We start from the raw sequence: 20,060 nt of genomic DNA on the forward strand, positions 1-20,060 counted from the left end.
CGAAAACCAATCCCTCGGCTGCCCATCACGAGACCCCCGCCCCGGGGTCGTGCTTTGCAGCTCTGCCAAGGGGTCCCGTGTGTCGCGGGGGCTCCGCGCCCCTGAGCTCTCCTGTGCACGTGGAGCCCGGCTGCCCCCGGCTGCACCTTGCTCCGAGCCGGGCCGCAGGGGCTGGCTCTCGCGCCCGGACACAGCCGGGGGGCAGCTGGCAGCGCGGCCCCGCCTACTGGGGCGGGGCCTGCCCGGAGCCAGGAGGGCCCGCACCGGCCTCCGCGTCGCAGCTGCTGCGGAGCCGGCACCAGGTAGCGGGGCGCGGGGGTCGGGGTCCTGCCCTGCCCTGCCCTGCCCGGGGCTGCGGCGTGTTGGGGCACCGCGTAGGGGCTTCCCCTCTCCTTGCCCCCCTTGCATCCCCCCGTCCTGTCCTCTCCGCTTGGGGGTTTCTTGCTGTTCCTCCCCTGCGGAGCCCCTGGATCCCCGCCTCCCCCCGGTCTGGTTTCTCCCTTGCTGCGCACTGAGCTCCGCCAGCCCGGCCTGCCGCCTCGCCCGGCTGGCAGCTCCCCAGCACCCAGCGCTGCCCTTTTACACACACGCACATGCACGGACAGAGCTAGATCTGGTGTCAGTTAGTTATATAGTTATAGATATCACTGATAGATCTACAACTGATGGATCTATCCGTTATATATGTGTGTGTATCTCTCTATAAATATATATAACTGATATATATTGATATTGATAATAAATAACTGATATATATATATATATATCAATCAGTTATTTATATCAGTTAGACATATATATATATTGGATATATATATATCAGATAGATAGATGTCAGTTATTTATATATCGGTTATGTATATGCAGCATCTGGCATAAGCTTTTCTTTATACACCTTAAAGCACACTTAAAACCTGCGTGCCCCTTACAAGTAAGGCTCCTGCACGCACGTGTCTGCAGTCCTTTCCCTAACCCAATCGCAGTCTCCCCCTAATTTGGGGGTTTACATTTACAGTTCATTCACTGTCACTGTTGTTTCTGCTGCTGCTGAAACTGCTGCTGTCATCGTTGCTGTCTCCCGGTCCAGTTGTCTCTGTCCCCTTCATTATCCCTGTCCACTCCCCCTCTCAGGGGGTCTCTGAACAGCCTGTGTCGAGCGATGCCTGTGCAGGCACCACTGGCTGTGTTGAGACCTGCAGAGATAAGGGCAAGGCCGGGGGCTGTGCCCACGGTCACTGGATCCCCGCACAGCCTTTGTTGCAGGCGAAGCATGGGGCAAGATGGACACAGACATGCTGTGCTGCCTTCCTTTGCTGCAGAAGAAGTTCAGGGACAGACAGACATGCACCAGCACTTTCCCCACTGCTGCACATCTGAGCCCCCCTGCAGAGCTCCAGGCACTTATGGCCAAACTCTACCCAAGCCAGACACACAGCTGTAAGAACTACTTCACAGTCAGGGCGGCTAGGATCTGGAACCAACTTCCAAGGGAAGTGGTGCTGGCTCCTGCCCTGAGGGTCTTTAAGAAGCGGCTCGATGCCTACCTGGCTGGGGTCACTTGAGCCCAGTTTTCTTCCTGCCCAGGCAGGGGGTCGGACCTGAAGATCTGCAAGGTCCCTTCCGACGCCACTTCTGTGATTCTATGACATCCTGCACCGGGACTGGGTACCCCTAGAAACCCCCCGGGCATTAGGATTGGAGGTGTGACTGCAAAAGAGACCCCTTTCCGCTCACCCAAAGCAAACTCAGCCTTCCAGTGAAAAGGGGGAGTGATGGTCTGATGTAAAACCAGCAGACCACCACTGCTCTTCTGCGCAGGTGTCTGCTTCTCTCACCCTCCTGGCACAGCAGCCCGAGAAACAGGCTCCTCTCCCCTTGGTGTGGCTGGGAGCAGGTTCAAACATAAGCTGGTTACGCTACCCGAGGGCTATGAGTCACAGTACATATGATAACTAGCATTTGTGTGGCCTGGCTTCTGACCTAGTGCTTGGGCACCATGCCTCTGGGGATTTTCTGGAAGCAATAGTTCCTGTGCTGTTGTGGAGGGAGAAGAGAAGAGTCTGTCCTAGACCAGTCTCCTGTTCCTCTAAAAGAGCCACTGGACCGGGCCAGCCAGCTAGCAGAATTGCTATCCTGTTTGCTTGTGTAAGCCCTCCTGGGTTTTGCAAAACTGAAACTAAACAGAAAGATCGGAACAAGAGCTTCTCTTTATATCAGGAGCAGGGTGAGGCTCTTGCAGTGGGTGACAAAAGGGCAGATACAAAACCAGAAATGAAACCGTGTTGGTGTTTGCACAAAAAACTGGTGGGGGGAGGGGATGCCCCATTTCATTTTTATCTCACCCCCAAAACACAGAAAGTATTCGGATCACCTTGTGGCCCCAAACTGCTCCCTTTTCAATGAAGTGGTTAACCACAAGAAATCCCTCTTTCTCCGACCTGTAGAGCAAGCAAAAGAAATGCATGAATGTCACCCTGACAATAAAATACCTGTCTGCATTTTCCAACCTCCGCTTCTGAGCGTTTTCTGGGCTCAGCAAATTTTTCGGGGGGCACCAGTCTCTCTCCTGCAGCTTCTCCCCCAGCTCATGATGGCTCCCCACATCCTTTCCCTGAGCTCCCCAGGTTGGGAAACCCTGGCATTGATGCTTTTGCTCTGCTCAGCAAGCTTGTGGCAAGACGTGGCTGCCCTCAGGCAGAGCCATGCTGCAGTTCTTCCAGGCCAGTCCTGCCCTCTCTCTGGGGCCCCTTAATGGCATGGTCGGGGTCTCGCAGCAAGCATTGGCTGGACTGAGAGGCGCCGTCAGAGCCTAGCAATGCTGGTCACAGAGCCCAAGCCCTGGAAGCTTTTGGGACGTCCTGCCGTAGCGCTGGCCGGGCCCGGGGTGGGGAAGAGCTGCTTGAGGGGAATCTCAAGACATTTGGTGCCCATCAAAGTGCATGGGAACCTTGTATCCCTCCTTGTGTGCTCTACCCCAAACAGGCACCTCCAGAGCCAAGATGGTAACCTGCGGCCTCCTGACAAGTAGCAACAAGCCAGGTGAGCTGGGGCCAGGTGGGGTGGGTGCCATGAGCAGGCTGGGCACAGCTGTGTCCTGGAAGCAGCTGGCATGATGAGAGAGCCCATGGAGGATAAAGCCCCTCTGCCCAGTGCCCCCTAGGATGGGGAACTCTGGTTGCTCACCTGGCCCCTCCACCTGTGGTCCAGTGGGGTCAAGTCAGTCCTGAGGCCGCTGCAACTTTTGGGACACCTTAGTGGGGTCCATGGGTGGAATTGCCATAGTTGATATATAGCTCCCCCTATAAGGTGGAAAGCTCCAGGGCTAAGGTAGCCTCCCCCCCAGCACGCTTGAGTCCTATGTGGCTAGAGGGCCTGTGGCTAGCGTGCCCCGCGTCCCCAGTAGCCAAGGGGGCTTGATGTCCAAGTGGGTTCCTCCCCACAGTGTCAATCAGGAGACATGAGGCCTGGGTTCCCGCTGCTAATGTGAGCATGCAGTGTCCATGGATGTCAAGGGCAGGAGGCCTTGTAGCTGACAAAGCCTCTCCCTGACTCCAGTGCCGCTGCGCCGTGTTGCGGTGGACGCGTGCATCCAGAGCTTCGTGGCCGACGTGAGCTCCGAGCTGCTGTACAAGAATGAGGAATCGGACCCTGTGGAGGCTATCTTCACCTTCCCCATGGATGCCGACTCGGCTGTCTATGCCTTCCAGGCCCGCATCCAAGACACCATCATCAAGGCCCAGATCCAAGACAAGAAGGAGGTGACGTCAAGGAAAGAGGGTCCCAGAGCAGGGGCAGAGGCAGGGATGGAAGGGTGGAGGAATGCAGCATGTGGCCTGGGGTGGTGGGGAAGTGCAGCGAGCGCGTGGCCTCCCTGGCCAGGGAGCTTCTTGGGGGCAGGCTGGGCTGGGCTGGGCTGGGGCAGAGGTTTTTGAGGGAAAGGAGTTCAGCACGTCCCAGCCCCTGACCCAGCTGTCCCCTGCAGGCCCAGGAGATATATGAGGATGCGCTGGCCAGTGGCCAGAGCTCATTCCTGCTGGAGCAGATGTCTGGGGGGGACGTGTTCAGCTGCTCCCTCGGGAACCTGCCCCCAGGGGAAGAGGCAGTGCTGTCACTGCGTTACGTCCAGGAGCTGCCCCTTGAGGCTGACGGGGCCACGCGCTTTGTCTTGCCAGCTGTGTTGCATCCCCGCTACGCACCACAGGGTGAGTTACACCCCCACCACCATGCACCTTGCTGTGGGTGATAACCCTCTCGCTAAGCATCCTGCGGCAGGGGATATCCCTCTGTCACACGCCCCCTGAGGAATGACCACTGTAGCCTCCCTGTTATGTGTTATGACCAGACACCACAGCTTGCATTTCACGTGATACTTACCACCTCTCCCCAACATGAGGAAGTGATCCCCAAACTTCCCACGCCCTCAGGGACCCATGAACATTGGCAGAGGTTGTCCTGTCTGCACATGACGGCCAAGTTCATGCCAGTGCAGTCTCCTAGAAAGAGAGACGAGGTCTCAGCAAATGTAGCCGGGGGCCATGGAGACCTAGCCACACTCCTCTCACACCTGGTGCATCCTCCCAACACATCTTCTTGTGGTGAGGGCACGGACACCAGCAAACATGGCCAAGTGTTGCACCTGCATAGTGCTGCCAGCAGCTGTGAACAGGAAGGTATTCTGGGGGAGACTTTCCAGCCAGAATATCACCTTAAATGCCAGCCTGTCCCCACAGTCCCTCTGGCCCCATGCCCGCCTGCTTGGGTCATGGCTCCTGGGGCCTCTCTCCATCTATCCAGGGCCCTCTCCTGGTTTGAATCTGGTCAGAGCTTCATGGCCTAACTGGTGCTGGCGCAGGTGGGCAGAAGTGGCATCTGGTTAGGCCTAGTTCACTGAAAGCCAGCAGAGAAGCTGAGCCCCTCCAGTGCCAGCAAGGTGCAGCACAGATTGAACAAGGAAACCAAGTCCTAGTATTCATAAAAAGAAAGCAAAAATGGATGCCTTTGCCACCTCGCTGGCTCGCCAGTAATCACCTGTACCTTCTCAGCTGACCGCGGAGCCCCTGCTCAACATCCCACTACAAGGCACCCCAACTGCCTTGCACACTACAAGCCTTTCAAAATCCCCCTGCCACTTGTCCCAGTGCATAACACACCTGTACCCCGACCGTGAGCCCATCCCTGCAAAGCCTAGAAGTCTCCCAAAGTATGTGACCCCAGATCCCTCCCCTGGCCCCTCATCTTGGCCCTCTGCCTTCCTGCAGGATGGGAAGAGGAGAATGTCACCGCAGGTGTCTCATATGTGGCCAAGGGAGAACTGCCCTATACCCTGAGCCTGAGCGTCAGCCTGCAGTCACCCCACGGTATTGCCCGTGTCCACTCCAACTGCAGCCTCACCCCCTTGAACTACACAGCGCAGGACCAGACTGCTGCCCAGGTAAGGGAGGACTGCCCTTGCACCCAGAACACAGCCAGCTCCCCCACCCTCACAAGGCTGGATTGGATGGGGTCGGGAGTGGAGCAGCTTGTTTGGGGTTTTTTTCCCATGTTTTCATCCAAAAAGAGTTTGGTGTAGGTTTTAGGGCTTTCCTCTGCACTGATGTCACAGGAAATCCTAGAAAATGAGGGTTGGAAGAGACCTCAGGAGGTCACATCTAGCCCAACTCCCTGCTCAAAGCAGGACCAGCCCCAACTAGACCATCCCAGCCAAGGCTTTGTCCGACCAGGTCTTCAAAAACTCCAGCAGTGGAGACTCCACCACCTCTCTGGGTGCCCTGTTGCAGTGCCGTACTACCCTGCTTGTGAGAAAGTGGGAGGGTAGAGCTGGGGAGGGGTGCGATTGTCTGCAAAGAATAAAAAGCAGTCAGCAGGACAGAGGCTGCCTGGCTCTGACTGGGTTCCAGAGATTGGCCCTTGGGAGCGGGCCCAGGAAAGTGTCCTAGGAAAACGGCAACCTTTTTGTTGGCAGCAGAAGAGCCGCAGGAATAGGCCAGCTCTGGACCCAGCCAGAGTGAGGTGCTTGGGCTTGGGAGTAGGGGCACCCGCTGAGGCTGAGCAAAGTTTCCCCAATAATTTGTAGTGCTGTGAAATCCCTGTGGAGACCCCAGTCTGCTTGGAGATGCACAGTGGAGCACTGGGGTCCATTTTTGGGTCAGATGCTCTAGGCATTAGTGAGTTATCACCCCCACCACCACCACCACCCAAGCAAGAGGCTTCAGCCTGCCCCACACAGAATAGGGTCTGTTCAAAGTGGGGTAGCTGGGTCCACCAGGACACCTTAGCAATCCTCCTTTGAGCAGGGTCCCCTCAGAGAAGGAGGGTCACCCCCAAAGACCCTGCATACCAGACTCCCCGCCCTGCCAGTGCCCCAGTGTTGCTTCCCAGCCGGGCCCGAAGGAAGCAAGTGCTACACCAGGCTCTGGCCTCCGCCCTGGGCAGCAGATTGAGAGAGGGTGTCCCTCCCTGCCAGGTGTCACTGGCCCAGTCTGCCCCGCACGACCGGGATGTGGAGCTGCTGGTCTACTATGCCAGGGCTCACAAGCCCAGTGCCATGCTGGAGCCCAGGATGCCTTCTGCACAGGCAGGTGAGTTGGCAGGGGAGGGAGGGGTGCTGGGAGAGGCACCTTGGCTCTGGCTGGCTTGCAGAGATTGGCCCTGGGGAGGGGGGTCAGTCCCAGCTCCCTCCACACCAGGCGGGGCTCAGGGGGCTTTAGGGAGAAGCCCATGTGGGGCCTGTGCTGCCCTTCAGCTGGACAGGTCTGGTGCCCCATCCAGACCTGATCCCTCACATGCACCATAGCCATGCCCCACACCTCAGGCAGGAAGGGCTTCTGTGCTTGGGGCAAAGGGCTGTGGTAGGAGACGGTTGCAGGTGTCTCCAGGGCCTAGGTTCCCTCCATCCCCCTTTCCTGCTTTGACTGCAACTGCCACAAAGCCCAAGGGAGCCAGGCACCCACATCCCCTTCTCCATGCATGCAAGCTTCTGGATGGGCATGACCTGGGACAGCTTCCAAGGCCTGGAGCCACTTCCCACCCTGGAGCAGTTTAGAGCGCAGGGACCTGCTGGCCCATCCTGAGAGGACCCTGTGACGCCCCCATCCCCACAGAGCAGCTCCCTCCCAGACCCCAGCAAGCCTCTGTTCCCAGCAGGACTTGGTCAGGGGGTTGCTCCAGGCCGCTGAGATGGGGACAAACGGAGCTGTTGGAGAGGGCAGACACTGTTGACGGGGGCCCCTGTTGAATGTGGTGCTGTGCAGGGAAGAGGAGTACAGGGGCTGGGCTGGCCGCAGGGGTCTCGCTCCCCATTCTCACTGAGCATGCCCATCATGTAGGCACCCTGATGGGTGACCCCGTTGCAATGGTGACCTTGCTGCCCAACATCCCTGAGGCAGCGCTGGGCCAGAGCCAGGCCGGGGAGTTCATCTTCCTGCTTGATCGCTCTGGCAGCATGGGTTGTCCCATGGATAGCAGCACCGGCCATCCACTGCGCATCGACAGTGCCAAGGTACTTCCCTCCCCCGTCCCACCCAGCCTTCAAGGGGGATAAGGCAAGGAGCGGGGGAGGCATATCTGAGTTGCATGGCTGGGCTGGCTGGGACCCTAGGGTCTGACCCCAGGGTGCAGGGGTATTGTGCCACCTGGGAAGGATACAGGGAAGGATACTGTGGTAGATGGCCCCATGGGCATGACCTGGGAAGGTTTTCTGGTTGACAGGCCCCAGGTCTGTGGGTTGGACCTGGACCTGCGCCTGCCTGTGTGACTCTGCCTTGTCTGTCTCTGCCTTCCTTCTGTCCCCAGGATACCCTGGTCCTGCTTTTGAAGAGTTTGCCCTTGGGCTGTTACTTCAACATCTACAGCTTTGGATCGAACTTCGAGTCCTTTTACCCGTGAGAAAGTGGAGGAGGGAGGAGATACCCTTGCACTGGGGAAGGGAGTCGGGGGTGGGCAGGCGCCTCCGCGAGCCTGGCTGGGATTAATGGGAAAGGGGGTTGTGTCCAAGGGGGGAAATGGCCCGGAAGGTAGGGAGGAAGAGAGAAGCTATGTCCAAGGCTACGCAAGAGGCAGGAGACGTGGGAGGTGTCTCTCTGTGGTCCAGTTGGGTTTGGGCTCTGGGGGCATCTGTGTGATAGGGTTGAGGTGATGTCTTTGGGGAAGGGAGGCCAGGGAGGCTGTGGGGCATGGTTGGGGCCAGGTCTCTTAGGTGAATTATGAACAGCAACTGTCCCTGTCAGTAATTCCCAGCACCTCCTACAGACAGAGTGTGGAGTACACCCAGCGCACCATGGCTGACTCCCTGAAGCGCGTCCAGTCCTTCCAGGCAGATCTGGGAGGCACTGAGATCCTGCGGCCACTACAAGCCATTTATGGCAGCCCTTGCCGGGATGGGCACCCTCGCCAGGTACCAGGGGCATCAGCAGGACAGTGTGGGGGGCTCAGAAATGGGCCAGCCGTATGGGAACCCCAGGAAAGGTAGCGCCAGGGAGGGCTCTCTGTACATGCCCTTGGGAAGAAACTGCAATGCCCAGTCCCCCGTACCCATACCACGGCTGTACTGCAAGTGTAGGGGGTAGGGGAAGGGCTTACTGGGGACACTGGGAGGAACATGAGGCAGGGAGGAGCCCCCTGGGGTGGTGTCAGGGTCTGAAAGTAGGCCAGGGGCTCAAGGCAGGTGTGGGGGGAGAGGGATTAGAGTTGGCAGTTCAGGTTCAAGATTTCGGGGTCCCCAGTGCATGGGAGGTCTCTTGAAAGGAGGTGGGCTGGGGTCTCCAGCTCTGAGAGTTTATGTGCTCTCCCCCAGATCTTTGTTTTCACTGATGGGGAGGTGGGCAACACACAGGAGGTCATCGCTGAAGTCCAGCGTCATCACAGGTCGCACAGGTAACAGCCCCCTCCTGCCTGCCCCCTCAGCCCTGGTTCTGCCCCACTTCTGTCATGGATTTGTGGGGTTGCCTGAGTCATTGGTCCTCATCCTTGCTGTCCCTGGGGACTCCCCCATTTATCTGACAGGCCTTGGGTGTAGCTTTCAACAAAGCTGTTGTTCCCCCGGGTTTCCTCTTGAGCAGTGTACACACTTTGCCAGGGTGCTGGCTGTGCTGCTGTTGTCGCCAGTGTGACGTACACAACGAATTACCAAACCTGGTTCGCTGACAAGAGTTCAGCCGGGTTTATTATCTACTTGGCTCCGACTCGCTAACCCACCTGTCCAAAGCACGGTGGGTTGTTAGCCCTGGATGCCGTTGGTCAGTCCCAAAGATTTCCAAGCCCCCTCTTATTTGTGGATCCAAACAATTCTGCATACATCAGACATTCGCATAAGCAACATCAACCCCTCTACCAAATCACCCAAATCCTCAGACTTCCTGTCGTTATCGGGAGTTCTGGACAATCTCGTGCCACTCTTATTAGTCAGCCTGATCAGTCACCTTTGGTTAGAGGTTTGTAAAGCCTCGCTTCAAATACACCTTTGCGGTGTGCAGCTGACAGCTTATTCACAAGCTCTGGTGGGTATGGAGCTATCCTTCAGTCTGGCCTGCTTTGGTCGCCTCAGCAAAGCTTTATTTGAGTTATATATTCATAGACCAGTGATTATATTAATCAATAGTCTAGGGAGGCCTACAAAACCAAGGCTGAAAAGTGCCCCTTTCTGGGCCATTGGCTCTAGCCCCCTGGTGCCCCAGCAGGTCCAGATAGATGCCTTTGGACCCCAGGAGCTCTGTCTTCGAGCAGTGAACTTGTCCCTAGGGAGCTTGCCAGAGCATTGGACTGCTTTTCAAGGCCCCCTCAGGGCCTGGTGGATGTGACCTAGCCAAAATGACACGCCCCAAGAAACAGAGCATGGAACGGCCTGACAGTACATTTGTTTTGCCCCGTGAACCCCCTCCAATTGCCCTCGGACTGGGAAGTGGCCAATCTGCCACCCTGACCCCTTAGCCCGGCAAGTCTGCTGCTTCCCAGGGGCCCGCATCTGGGACATTGTGGAGAGGATCCCCAAGCTCCTCCAGCCCACAGACCGCTATCCCATGCTCCTTATTCATGTGGGCACCAATGACATGGCTCGGAGCACTCCCAGCCAGGTCATGAGGCGCTACAGGGATTTGGGAGCGGGGCTTAAGGGTCTGGGGGCACAGGTGGTGTTCTCGTCGATCCTCCCAGTCTCAGGCTATGGGCTGAGAAGGGACAGGAGGATCTATGTGGTCAACCAAAGACTGCGGCGCTGGTGTCGTCAGGAAGGCTTTGGCTTTCATGACCACAGCCCGCTCTTTGGCGAGAGAGGCAGCGAGCTGCTGGGAAGAGATGGTCTCCACCTCTCTCCCCTAGGGAGGAGGCTCTTCTCTGCCAGACTGGCTGACCTGCTCCACCGGGCTTTAAACTAAGCCCGCTGGGGGACGGGGGCACGACCGCCACTGCTGGCCCGCTGAGCAATCCTTGCAAAACCAGCGGATCACGGCACTCAAGGGAGCCCACCCCAGCCCTGGTAAAATCTGTGGGCAAGGAAGGAGCCCCCCAGGGGGCACTTGCCTGCCTGTACACAAATGCCAGGAGCTTGGGGAATAAGCAGGAGGAGCTCATCCTCCTGCTCAGTGCAAACAATTACCATGTCATAGGGATCACGGAGACCTGGTGGGACTCCACCCATGACTGGACCACGGGGATAGATGGCTATACCCTGTACAGGAGGGATCGTGTAGAGAAGAGGGGCGGGGGTGTAGCTCTCTATGTTAAGGAAAGCTACGCGTCCCTGCAAGCCGATATTGGCGACCAGGGTGGACGGCTGGAGACCCTCTGGGTTAAAATCCGTGGGGAACACGGCACAGGGGACACAATGGTGGGAGTCTACTACAGACCTCCCACCCAAAGTCCTGAGCTAAACCAGGAGTTTGCCCAGGAACTGGCTGAGGCAGCTTGCTCCAAGACCATGGTTGTCATGGGTGACTTCAATTACCCAGACATCTCGTGGGAGGATCGCTCAGCAAAATCTGAGCGGTCGCAGAGCTTCCTCTCGTGCGTGGATGACCTCTACCTGACTCAAGAAGTCTATGGGCCAACGAGAGGCAAAGCGCTGCTCGACCTGGTGCTGGCTACTGGGGAGGACCTAGTCGGCGACCTAGTGATCGATGGGAAGCTGGGTGACAGCGACCACGAGCTGATCACCTTCACCATCCGCCGAAAAGCTGGCAAGTCGGTCAGCAACACGCAAGTCCTTGACTTCAGGAAAGCCGACTTTGACAAGCTCAGGAGGCTTGTCAGTGAGGCCCTAAGAGACTGTGACCGCAGGGAGAGGGGAGTTCAAGAAGAGTGGTTGCTCCTCAAGGGAGCGATCCTCAATGCACAAACTAAGTCTATTCCATCTCGGAGGAAAGGCAGCAAGAGGGCACAGCAGCCCCCCTGGCTCTCCAGGGACCTAGCAGACCTCCTGCGGCTAAAAAGAAAGGCCTACAAAGGATGGAGGATGGGAGTCACCTCCAAGGAGGATTATTCTGCACGGGTCCAGTCCTGTAGGGAGCAGACCAGGAAAGCCAAGGCTGCAACTGAACTCCAGCTAGCTTTGAGCATCAAAGACAATAAAAAGTCCTTTTTCAGATACGTGGGGAGCCGGAGGAAAAGCAGGGGCAACGTTGGACCCCTGCTGAACCAGATGGGGCAACTGACAACTGACGCCCAGGAAAAAGCCAACCTATTAAATAGGTACTTTGCGTCGGTCTTTCATCAGCCCCATGGGACGCCCGTGCCCGCTACAGGGCCGGGAAGTCCGGGGGAGGGTGATCCCCTGCCCTCCATTAATGCTGACTTTGTGAAGGAACATCTTGAGAAGCTGGATACCTTCAAGTCAGCCGGCCCTGACAATCTTCACCCCAGGGTACTCAAGGAGCTGGCGAGCATCATAGCCCAGCCTCTAGCGCGGATCTTTGAAAACTCTTGGTGCTCTGGTGTAGTGCCCGAAGACTGGAAGAAGGCCAACGTGGTGCCTATCTTCAAGAAAGGGAGGAAAGTGGATCCGGCTAACTATAGGCCCATCAGCCTGACTTCTATCCCGGGGAAGATCTTAGAAAAGTTTATTAAGGAGGCCATCCTTAATGGACTGGCCGACGCCAACATCTTAAGGGATAGCCAGCACGGGTTTGTTGCGGGTAGGTCTTGCTTGACCAATCTCATTTCCTTCTATGACCAGGTGACCTATCACCTGGACAAGGGAGATGAGATTGATGTCATATATCTTGACTTCAAAAAAGCCTTCGATCTGGTGTCCCATGATCGTCTCTTGGAGAAACTGGCCAATTGTCGTCTGGGGTCCCCCACGATCCACTGGCTGGAAAATTGGCTCCGGGGTCAGACCCAGAGGGTAGTAATTGATGGAAGTCACTCATCATGGTGTCCTGTGACCAGTGGGGTCCCCCAGGGCTCTGTCCTTGGACCCATACTGTTCAACATCTTCATTAATGATGTGGACACTGGAGTCAGAAGTGGACTGGCCAAGTTCGCCGATGACACCAAACTTTGGGGCAAAGCATCCACGCCAGAAGACAGGCGGGTGATCCAGGCTGACCTGGACAGGCTCAGCAAGTGGGCGGATAAGAATCTGATGGTGTTCAACGCTGATAAGTGCAAGGTTCTCCACCTTGGGAAGAAAAACCCGCAGCATCCTTATAGGCTCGGCAGTGCTATGTTGGCTAGCACTATGGAAGAAAGAGACTTGGGGGGTCATCATTGACCACAAGATGAACATGAGCCTGCAATGCGATGCTGCAGCTAGTAAAGCGACCAAAACGCTGGCTTGCATCCATAGATGCTTCTCAAGCAAATCCCGGGACATCATTCTCCCCCTGTACTCGGCCTTAGTGAGGCCGCAGCTGGAGTACTGCGTCCAGTTTTGGGCTCCACAATTCAAATAGGATGTGGAGAAGCTTGAGAGAGTCCAGAGAAGAGCCACGCGCACGATCAGAGGTCAGGGAAGCAGACCCTACGATGACAGGCTGAGAGCCCTGGGGCTCTTTAGCCTGGAAAAGCACAGGCTCAGGGGTGATCTGATGGCCACCTACAAGTTTATCAGGGGTGACCACCAGTATCTGGGGGAACGTTTGTTCACCAGAGCGCCCCAAGGGATGACGAGGTCGAATGGTCACAAACTACTACAAGATCGTTTCAGGCTGGACATAAGGAAGAATTTCTTTACTGTCCGAGCCCCCAAGGTCTGGAACAGCCTGCCGCCGGAGGTTGTTCAAGAGCCTTCATTGAACACCTTCAAGATGAAACTGGATGCTTATCTTGCTGGGATCCTATGACCCCAGCTGACGTCCTGCCCTTTGGGCGGGGGGCTGGACTCGATGATCTTCCAAGGTCCCTTCCAGCCCTAATGTCTATGAAATCTATGAAATCTATGAAAGTTGACCTGCTTCCCAGCCAGGTGGCAGCAAGAAGAGCAAGCAGAAAATGCAGTCCTGCAAGATGCTACAAACCTTCCCAACTTGTTATCCATACCTGCCCTCACAACTGTCCTGTTCTCCACCCTTGCGGCTCTACTTTTGCCCCCTCCCCTAACCCTGTCCTCTGCCCCCTGTTCACCACAGGTGCTTTTCGTTTGGCATTGGACAAGGGGCTTCCACAGCTCTGATCAAAGGCATCGCCAAGGCAGGCGGGGGCGTCGCTGAGTTCATCACTGGCCAGGACCGCATGGCCGCCAAGGTACAGACCCCAAGAGGCTAGGCCTCAATTTGACTCGCCTCCCGGAGTCAGGGAGAGTACTCAGGAGTCCGGGTTCCTACCTCCTTGCCCTGACACACTGTGCCCCACTTCCTTCAAAGGGCTGGGGAGAAAGCCCCCCAGAGCCCTCTTCCCATTCCCTCTGCAGTAACCCACAAGACCTTATTCCCCTGGCAGAAATGGGGAGAGGAGCCAGGTGCCCTGCCCTGCCCCGCTTCCATGTGACTCTACACTGTCCCCTGCCAGGTCCTACGGTCTCTGAAGTGGGCCCTACAGCCAGCAGTTACCGGGATCTCTCTGAGCTGGGAGCTGCCCCCTGGGATGGAGGCAGTACCATTGAGGCCAGACCCAAAGGTGATCTTCCAGGGACAGCGCCTCCTCGTCTATTCCCAGCTCCGTGGACAGCCACAGGTGAGAGCAAGACCCCCCCCCCCACTTCCTGAGACACCCCGGCTCCAGGGTTCGGACTAAGCTGGGCCTGTCTTCTAGCTGGCAGGATCACCCCAGCCCCTGATAATGGCTGACGATGGCTCCTATCCCCATCCCTCCAGTATGCTGCTCATTCCCCTGAATGATTTCCACGAGGGTGCCTAAGCGATTCTTAGGTCCCCAACTTGGGGACATGGCTATAGGCAAATCCATAGCTGATAGAAGTCAGCTGCTGCTCAGGTGGAGACTGTGGTCAGCTGCACAGCTGGCATGATTTCCCCTCACAACCCGTATTCTTTATCTTGAGGCTGGCAGGGGCAGGGCTCCCTCTTTCTTGCTTGCCAGCTCTGACCCTTTCTCCACAGGCCCCAGAGTCCTCTGTGGGAAGTGTCACGCTGCAGTATACCATTAAAGATGAGACCTTCAAGGACACGGTGCAGTTTCCCCTGCAGCCACAGGAAGGAGACAGGTGAGGCACGGCGCCTCCAGCCCCTTCTCCTCCATCTAGTGCTCCACCAGCTCCCCCGCCTCCACCTGCCAAACTGCTGGGCACAAGGTTTCACACCGGTTCAGAGACAGAACCTGGGAGTCCAGACTCCCAACCCTTGCACTTGACCCCAAAGAGGGGGGCAAGCTTCTGAATCGGCCTGGGTACCCCTTACACTTAGAAGATGAAATCTGAGGAGGCAAATTTACTGGCTGTGTAGGTGCAACGGTAACTACCCAGATGGCATCTCATCAGCAGACCCCATTGCCCTGGGCTAGCAGAGCCAGCTTGCTCACTGGCCCGTTTGCGAGGGCAGCTGTTACCTGGGACCGGATGTCCCGCATCAGAACATGGGCATTGTCACCCCACGGGCTTCTTACTTCACCTCGGGCCACATCTGTGACAGTTCACCAGCCCAGTGTAGAGATAAGATGTCCCCAGCTGGTACAGCCACGCAGCCTTGGGCTAGGAAACCCTGTTGATGAGCCAGCAAGTAGCACCATTAGCTGTCCCGGTTCCCTACACTGCTGGGGTGCAAGCACAGTGATGTGAGGGTGCTCCCAGGAGCTTGGTCTCTGCCACTCGAGATGTCTGGTACAGAAAGGGCAGATATGACCTTAAATGCTGTGAAGGTGTCTCCCAGCAGTGCTAATCCAACCCTCCTGGAGGTGGACCGGGGCTTGGGAGCCCCCAGTCCAGTGCACCGCAGGCCAGAAGGAGAAAGACAGCGAGATCTCCCCACCTCCAATTCTGCATCCTGGTAGTCCTGGGGAAGAGCAGGCCAGGGTCAGCCCGTAGCCCCAGCATCGGCAGCTCCTCCAGGGCTGTGGGTGCTTCAGTGAGTCTCGTGTCCCCCAGCCCTCACTTCTGTGAGTGGGGCCTGGGGGCCCCGGGTGCTCTCAGGCCTCACAATGAGACGGTGGGGTTTGGTCCCCTTGATCTGGTGCTCACAGGGGAAAGAGCAGCTCAAACATTTCCTGGTGGAGCTTTGTCTTGTCCCAGGACCTGTTTGCTGAACTCAGAGAGGCTCGCTCGGGCCTGGATGGGTCTTCCCCAGAGCAGGGACCCAGGAGCTGCAGTCGGGGTCAGGGCAGCTGAGTTTCCCAGCTGGTATTAAGAGGGACTAACTCGATAAGCTATCCGGAGAGCACAAGTCTGCCAGGCCACCCCCAGTGAGCCTCCCTGCAGTGCCCCTGTGTCTCCGGTGGATGGCATCGGCGGGCAACAAGTCTCAGGCTCCTTTTCTTCCCAGAGGCGGTCTGCCTTGGATCCTTCCCCAGACCGTGCCTTCCTGGTAGCCCATGGGAGCCTGTGTAGGTCAGCCTTTCTCAGGCTCTCCTCTGGAAAGGCTGCTGTTTAGGAAAGGGCGTTCATATTTCCATGCTAGGCAGCGGTTGGACATTGCCCTCGTCTGGGAGATTGAAATCTCACCTGATGTTTGAGATCCAGGCTGCTGTTCGTTTCCTGTTCTCACTGCCCACCATGGTTCCTCTGCTTTATGTGCGGCAGTTTAGCGTGCTACGCCTTGTAGTTGTGCGATAGCTCTAGTAATAGGTTGGACAGTGGATTTGTACAGGTTGGTTTAGACAGGGATGATCCTGCCTCAGGCAGGGGGTTGGACTGAGCTGGGGATAGGATCCAAGACTCCTGACTTCCCTGCCTGCAGCAAAGCAGAACCCCAGTGTCCAGGGCTCAGCCTCTGTCTCTCTGTCTCTCATTCTCCCTGGCACAGGTTGCCCATTCACCGCCTGGCAGCCAAGGCCCTGCTGCAGGAGCTGGAGCCAGGGCTACCATCTGGCTCAGAGGAGAGCCGTCACCGGGCACTAGAAGCAAGTTTGAGCTCAGGAGTGGTGTGCTCCCTCACAGCCTACGTTGGGGTTGACACCAGACAGGGGCGGCCGGTGCAGGGACCCCTGAGAAGATGCCCCATCCCACTGGCAGGTAACTGGGAGAAGATCCCAGGGCTTGAGGGAGGGCTAGTCCCAGTGTAATGGGAAACCTCAGCACCGTAGACTGGATCCTGGTGTGGAGAAGGGGCCAAACCCAGCATGGGAATAGAGGACTTCATGATGCTCATTAAACGTCCCTGTGTCTGCCATACTTTTACCAGAGCTCCTGGGCTGCACCTGGGATCAGCCTACCCCACTCCTATCCCCCCATCCCACGGGGAGGGGATGTCCTGATTGCTGCAGCCCAATTGCCTTTCTGTAGATGGGCTGAGAGCAGGGGGCAGCGGCAGCAAGAAATGGAGGGAAGTCACTGTGAGCCCAGTTCCCAGCCTGCCCAGTCCAAGTGAGAAAAGGTGTCTGTGTTTCCCCCAGGCTGAGAAGAGCAGGCCCAGACGGACACAGGGCTGGCTGAGGCAGGCAGCACTGTCATGAGCTCCCCAGCCCAGCTGGGCACAGGCCTGGATAGATGTCCTTACCCCCAGAGAAGGGCCCAGCCTGCCCTTGAGATCCCAAGGGCCTGATGGCACCTTGTCCCTGCGGAAGAGCCCGCAAGTCAGGCGGGCCTGACCCTGTCTTCCTCAAAGGGAAGGGAAATGCTCCATACTTGGATAGCCTCTGTCCTTCTGGCTCTACCCCCATCTACCCCGCCATCTACCCCACCCATTTATCTTTCTGGGATCCTATGACCCCACCTGAATCCTGCCCTTTGGACAGGGGGCTGGACTCGATGATCTTCCGAGGTCCCTTCCAGCCCTAATGTCTATGAAATCTATGAAATCTTCCACTTGTGACCATAGCTCCAGTCTCCTCCATGATGGCACCAGGCTCTCCCTTAATGCTGCCGTTGTGCGGACGAGCCTCCTTAATGTCATTCTCAAAGAGCTTCAGTTTTCAACAGGACAGCACTGAAATGCTCCAATCAGATGCGAACTACTTTCTTGCGCCCATCCCCCAAGCTATAGGTGAGTACCGGTGTCCCTCACCCAACTGTGGCACTTAGCCCCCGCATCTCCGTGTCCTTATCTCAGGCTTCCCACCCATCCCACGCGTCATGAAAGACTACTCTAGCATTGATAGCTGCACCTATAAGGCAGTGAAGTTGGACCATCACAGGAGATACTGGAGTCCCCCACACTGTTCTGCCCTAGAAAAAATGACCATGAAACTGGCAAGGTGCGAGATGCAGACGATGCCACAGGCAGTGGCACAGGAAGGTAAGGGGTCCTAGTACCACTTCCCAGCACCACCTCCATATCGAAGCCCCCAGCTTGCACGGTTAAGTGCATCCTCTGTGTGAGGATGGATTCTAGGTGCCAACATGCATGTGGGCTTGAGGGAGATGAGGGAGCGTGGAAGGCCTTGTGCCAACAAGACAAGGGGCCTAAGGGAAGAAGTCTGGGGAAGCCTCCCCCCACATCGAAAGTCAAAGCTGTGCTGAAAACCACATCCTGAAGCACCTTAACTCTGCTCCCCCAGATGACAGACATGCCTCCTGCCCATGACTTGATGTGCCTACATGTATCGTCAAAGGGTTGTCTGTGCCCTGGGATATCATTGGGGATGGGTCTGTGCCGGTTGCTATCTGAAAGGACCCAATTTCAATGGCTTCTCACAGACTAAAGGGAGCTGAGTGCCCAATGCAGAAGTCAGGTCCCTTGGCACTGCTCTGTCTGGTCTGGGGTAACCTTCCCCTTTTGTCCCTGTACCTCCCCAGGAGCATCTCCCCTGATAAAGCTGGTCTCCCTTCAGAACGCCAATGGCTCGTGGGGCCTTGACTCTGCCCTGGCTTCTGCGCTTGGAGTGAGTGAAACAGATGTCAAGGGCAAAATGCCCAGTGAGGTGAGCAGGCTGGGATGAGTTGGGGCAAGAAGAAATGGGCATCGTGAACTGGGCCTGTTGTCAGGACCCCTGGGTCAACCAGATGCTAGCCCCAGCCCCACCTGGGCCCTCTCACCAGGTTCCCAGTGGGATCACCTGGGGGGATCCATAGAGGCCACAAGCCCTGGATGGGAGAGCTGTAGAGACCCTCCTACTTTCCCTGGGGCCTTCTCCCAGCAACAGTGTTTTCAGGCCTGCCCCCATCTTGGACCTCCTAGTATGACCCATGCCTTGCTTTGACCTTGAACCTGTCTAAGCCCTGGTGTGGTACCTTGGGCTCTGACTGGTACCCAGTACTGTAACCCTTGGCGCCAGCTCTTGGACTCCCAGTATTGTGACCCTCGACACTGGTCTCCTAGACTTTGAACCCCAAACCCCACCCACATCCCACATTTTCTGGAACGGGCTCCCAAGGGAGGTGGTGCTCTCCCCTACCCTGGGGGTCTTCAAGAGGAGGTTGGATATGCATCTAGCTGGGGTCATCTAGACCCAGCACTCTTTCCTGCCTATGCAGGGGGTCGGACTCGATGATCTATTGAGGTCCCTTCCGACCCTAGCATCTATGATTCCCAGTCAATTCATGACATCTGTTCTCTGCTCCAGGGTGGGAATGGGCCCTTGGGAGTGACCTGGGGGAAATCAAGCTCAACATCCAATGGGAGCTGGCTCAGAGGACTGGCAGGACCTGACTATGGGACGTGGGACATGGGAGATGGGGGCCAGGTGCTGGTCTTGGACATATTTCTCACCGCAGGGTGTGGAGCCCGGGGTCTGGGCGACGGTGCTGGCTGTGGTCTGGCTGCATAGCCGCAGTGCAGCGCAGCGCGAGGAGTGGGAGCTGCTGGAGATCAAGGCCGTGGGCTGGCTGCGCAGTCGAGCTGGTGAGAGGGCCCCCCACTTCTGGTACTCAGGGTCCTCTCACCTGACCCCTTCTGACCTCCCAAAGCTGCAGCTCAGGCCCCCACAACCCTTGTCCACAACCACCTCCTTCCCCAGCCTACCCCACAGTCAGGCCTCCCGAACTGACAGTCGCAATGATAAGTACAGCTCCCCTGGGGGCCCTGTCCTGATGCTCCCTGCCCCCTGGGGCACTGAGGCCTGGCCCTGCTTCCCTAAGCACTCCTGCCAAGGGGCACACTGCCCCCAGGACTCCCCGCCTTGTTCCCAGTCCTCCTGTACTCTGCCTTCAGTCCCGAGCGGCCTCAGGTCAACCCTTCCACCTTATAGTGGGCACACAGGAAGAACCCCCTTGAGCACAACCACGAGGGTCCTGAGCCCTGCTTTTTCCAACACCAAAGCCAGGGTTAGCTTCTCCTGCTGACCCTCCCCTCTCATTGCAGGATCCATCTCCCAGCTGGACAAGTGCCTGGAGGCAGCCAATGCCCTGCTGGGCTGCTCCGTGGCTGCCCCTGTCTTTGGGCTCTGAGACTCTGCTTCTCCACCCTGTGCTTCGCCCCCCAGACTCCAAGACCTGCAAGGGAACAGACCTGCACCGCCCCCAGCTACAATAGCAGACCAAGTCAGAAACATCTGCTGCCAGCTGCTTGACAGATCTGGCAGCCAGCTCCGCTCCCAGCCAAACCGCTGCTTAGTAAATTCTGCCTTGCTTCAAGCTGGTCTCTGAT

At 57.2% G+C, this 20,060-nt stretch overlaps 1 protein-coding gene across 2 annotated transcripts; it reads left to right on the plus strand.

Annotated features, from left to right (window-relative positions):
• The first annotated feature begins 218 nt into the window (after positions 1–218).
• On the plus strand, positions 219–20,047 carry LOC132243205 (von Willebrand factor A domain-containing protein 5A-like). 2 transcript variants are annotated; one of them, XM_059731425.1, is made up of 18 exons: positions 219–302; positions 2,983–3,039; positions 3,556–3,758; positions 3,983–4,202; positions 5,259–5,431; positions 6,464–6,578; positions 7,326–7,498; positions 7,792–7,880; positions 8,248–8,392; positions 8,792–8,871; positions 13,560–13,674; positions 13,939–14,103; positions 14,487–14,590; positions 16,341–16,549; positions 17,355–17,519; positions 18,272–18,396; positions 19,190–19,316; positions 19,776–20,047. In XM_059731425.1, exons 2-18 carry the CDS (start codon positions 3,000–3,002, stop codon positions 19,859–19,861), a joined length of 2,334 nt encoding a protein of 777 aa, XP_059587408.1. In that variant the 5' UTR covers positions 219–302; positions 2,983–2,999; the 3' UTR covers positions 19,862–20,047. The 2 variants fall into 2 exon arrangements, with proteins under 2 accessions (XP_059587408.1, XP_059587407.1); XM_059731424.1 differs by lacking the exon at positions 17,355–17,519 and adding an exon at positions 17,586–17,771.
• Positions 20,048–20,060: the final 13 nt, after the last annotated feature.

This window comes from Alligator mississippiensis, chromosome 7 (assembly GCF_030867095.1).
Source record: "Alligator mississippiensis isolate rAllMis1 chromosome 7, rAllMis1, whole genome shotgun sequence".
NCBI lineage: Eukaryota > Metazoa > Chordata > Crocodylia > Alligatoridae > Alligator > Alligator mississippiensis.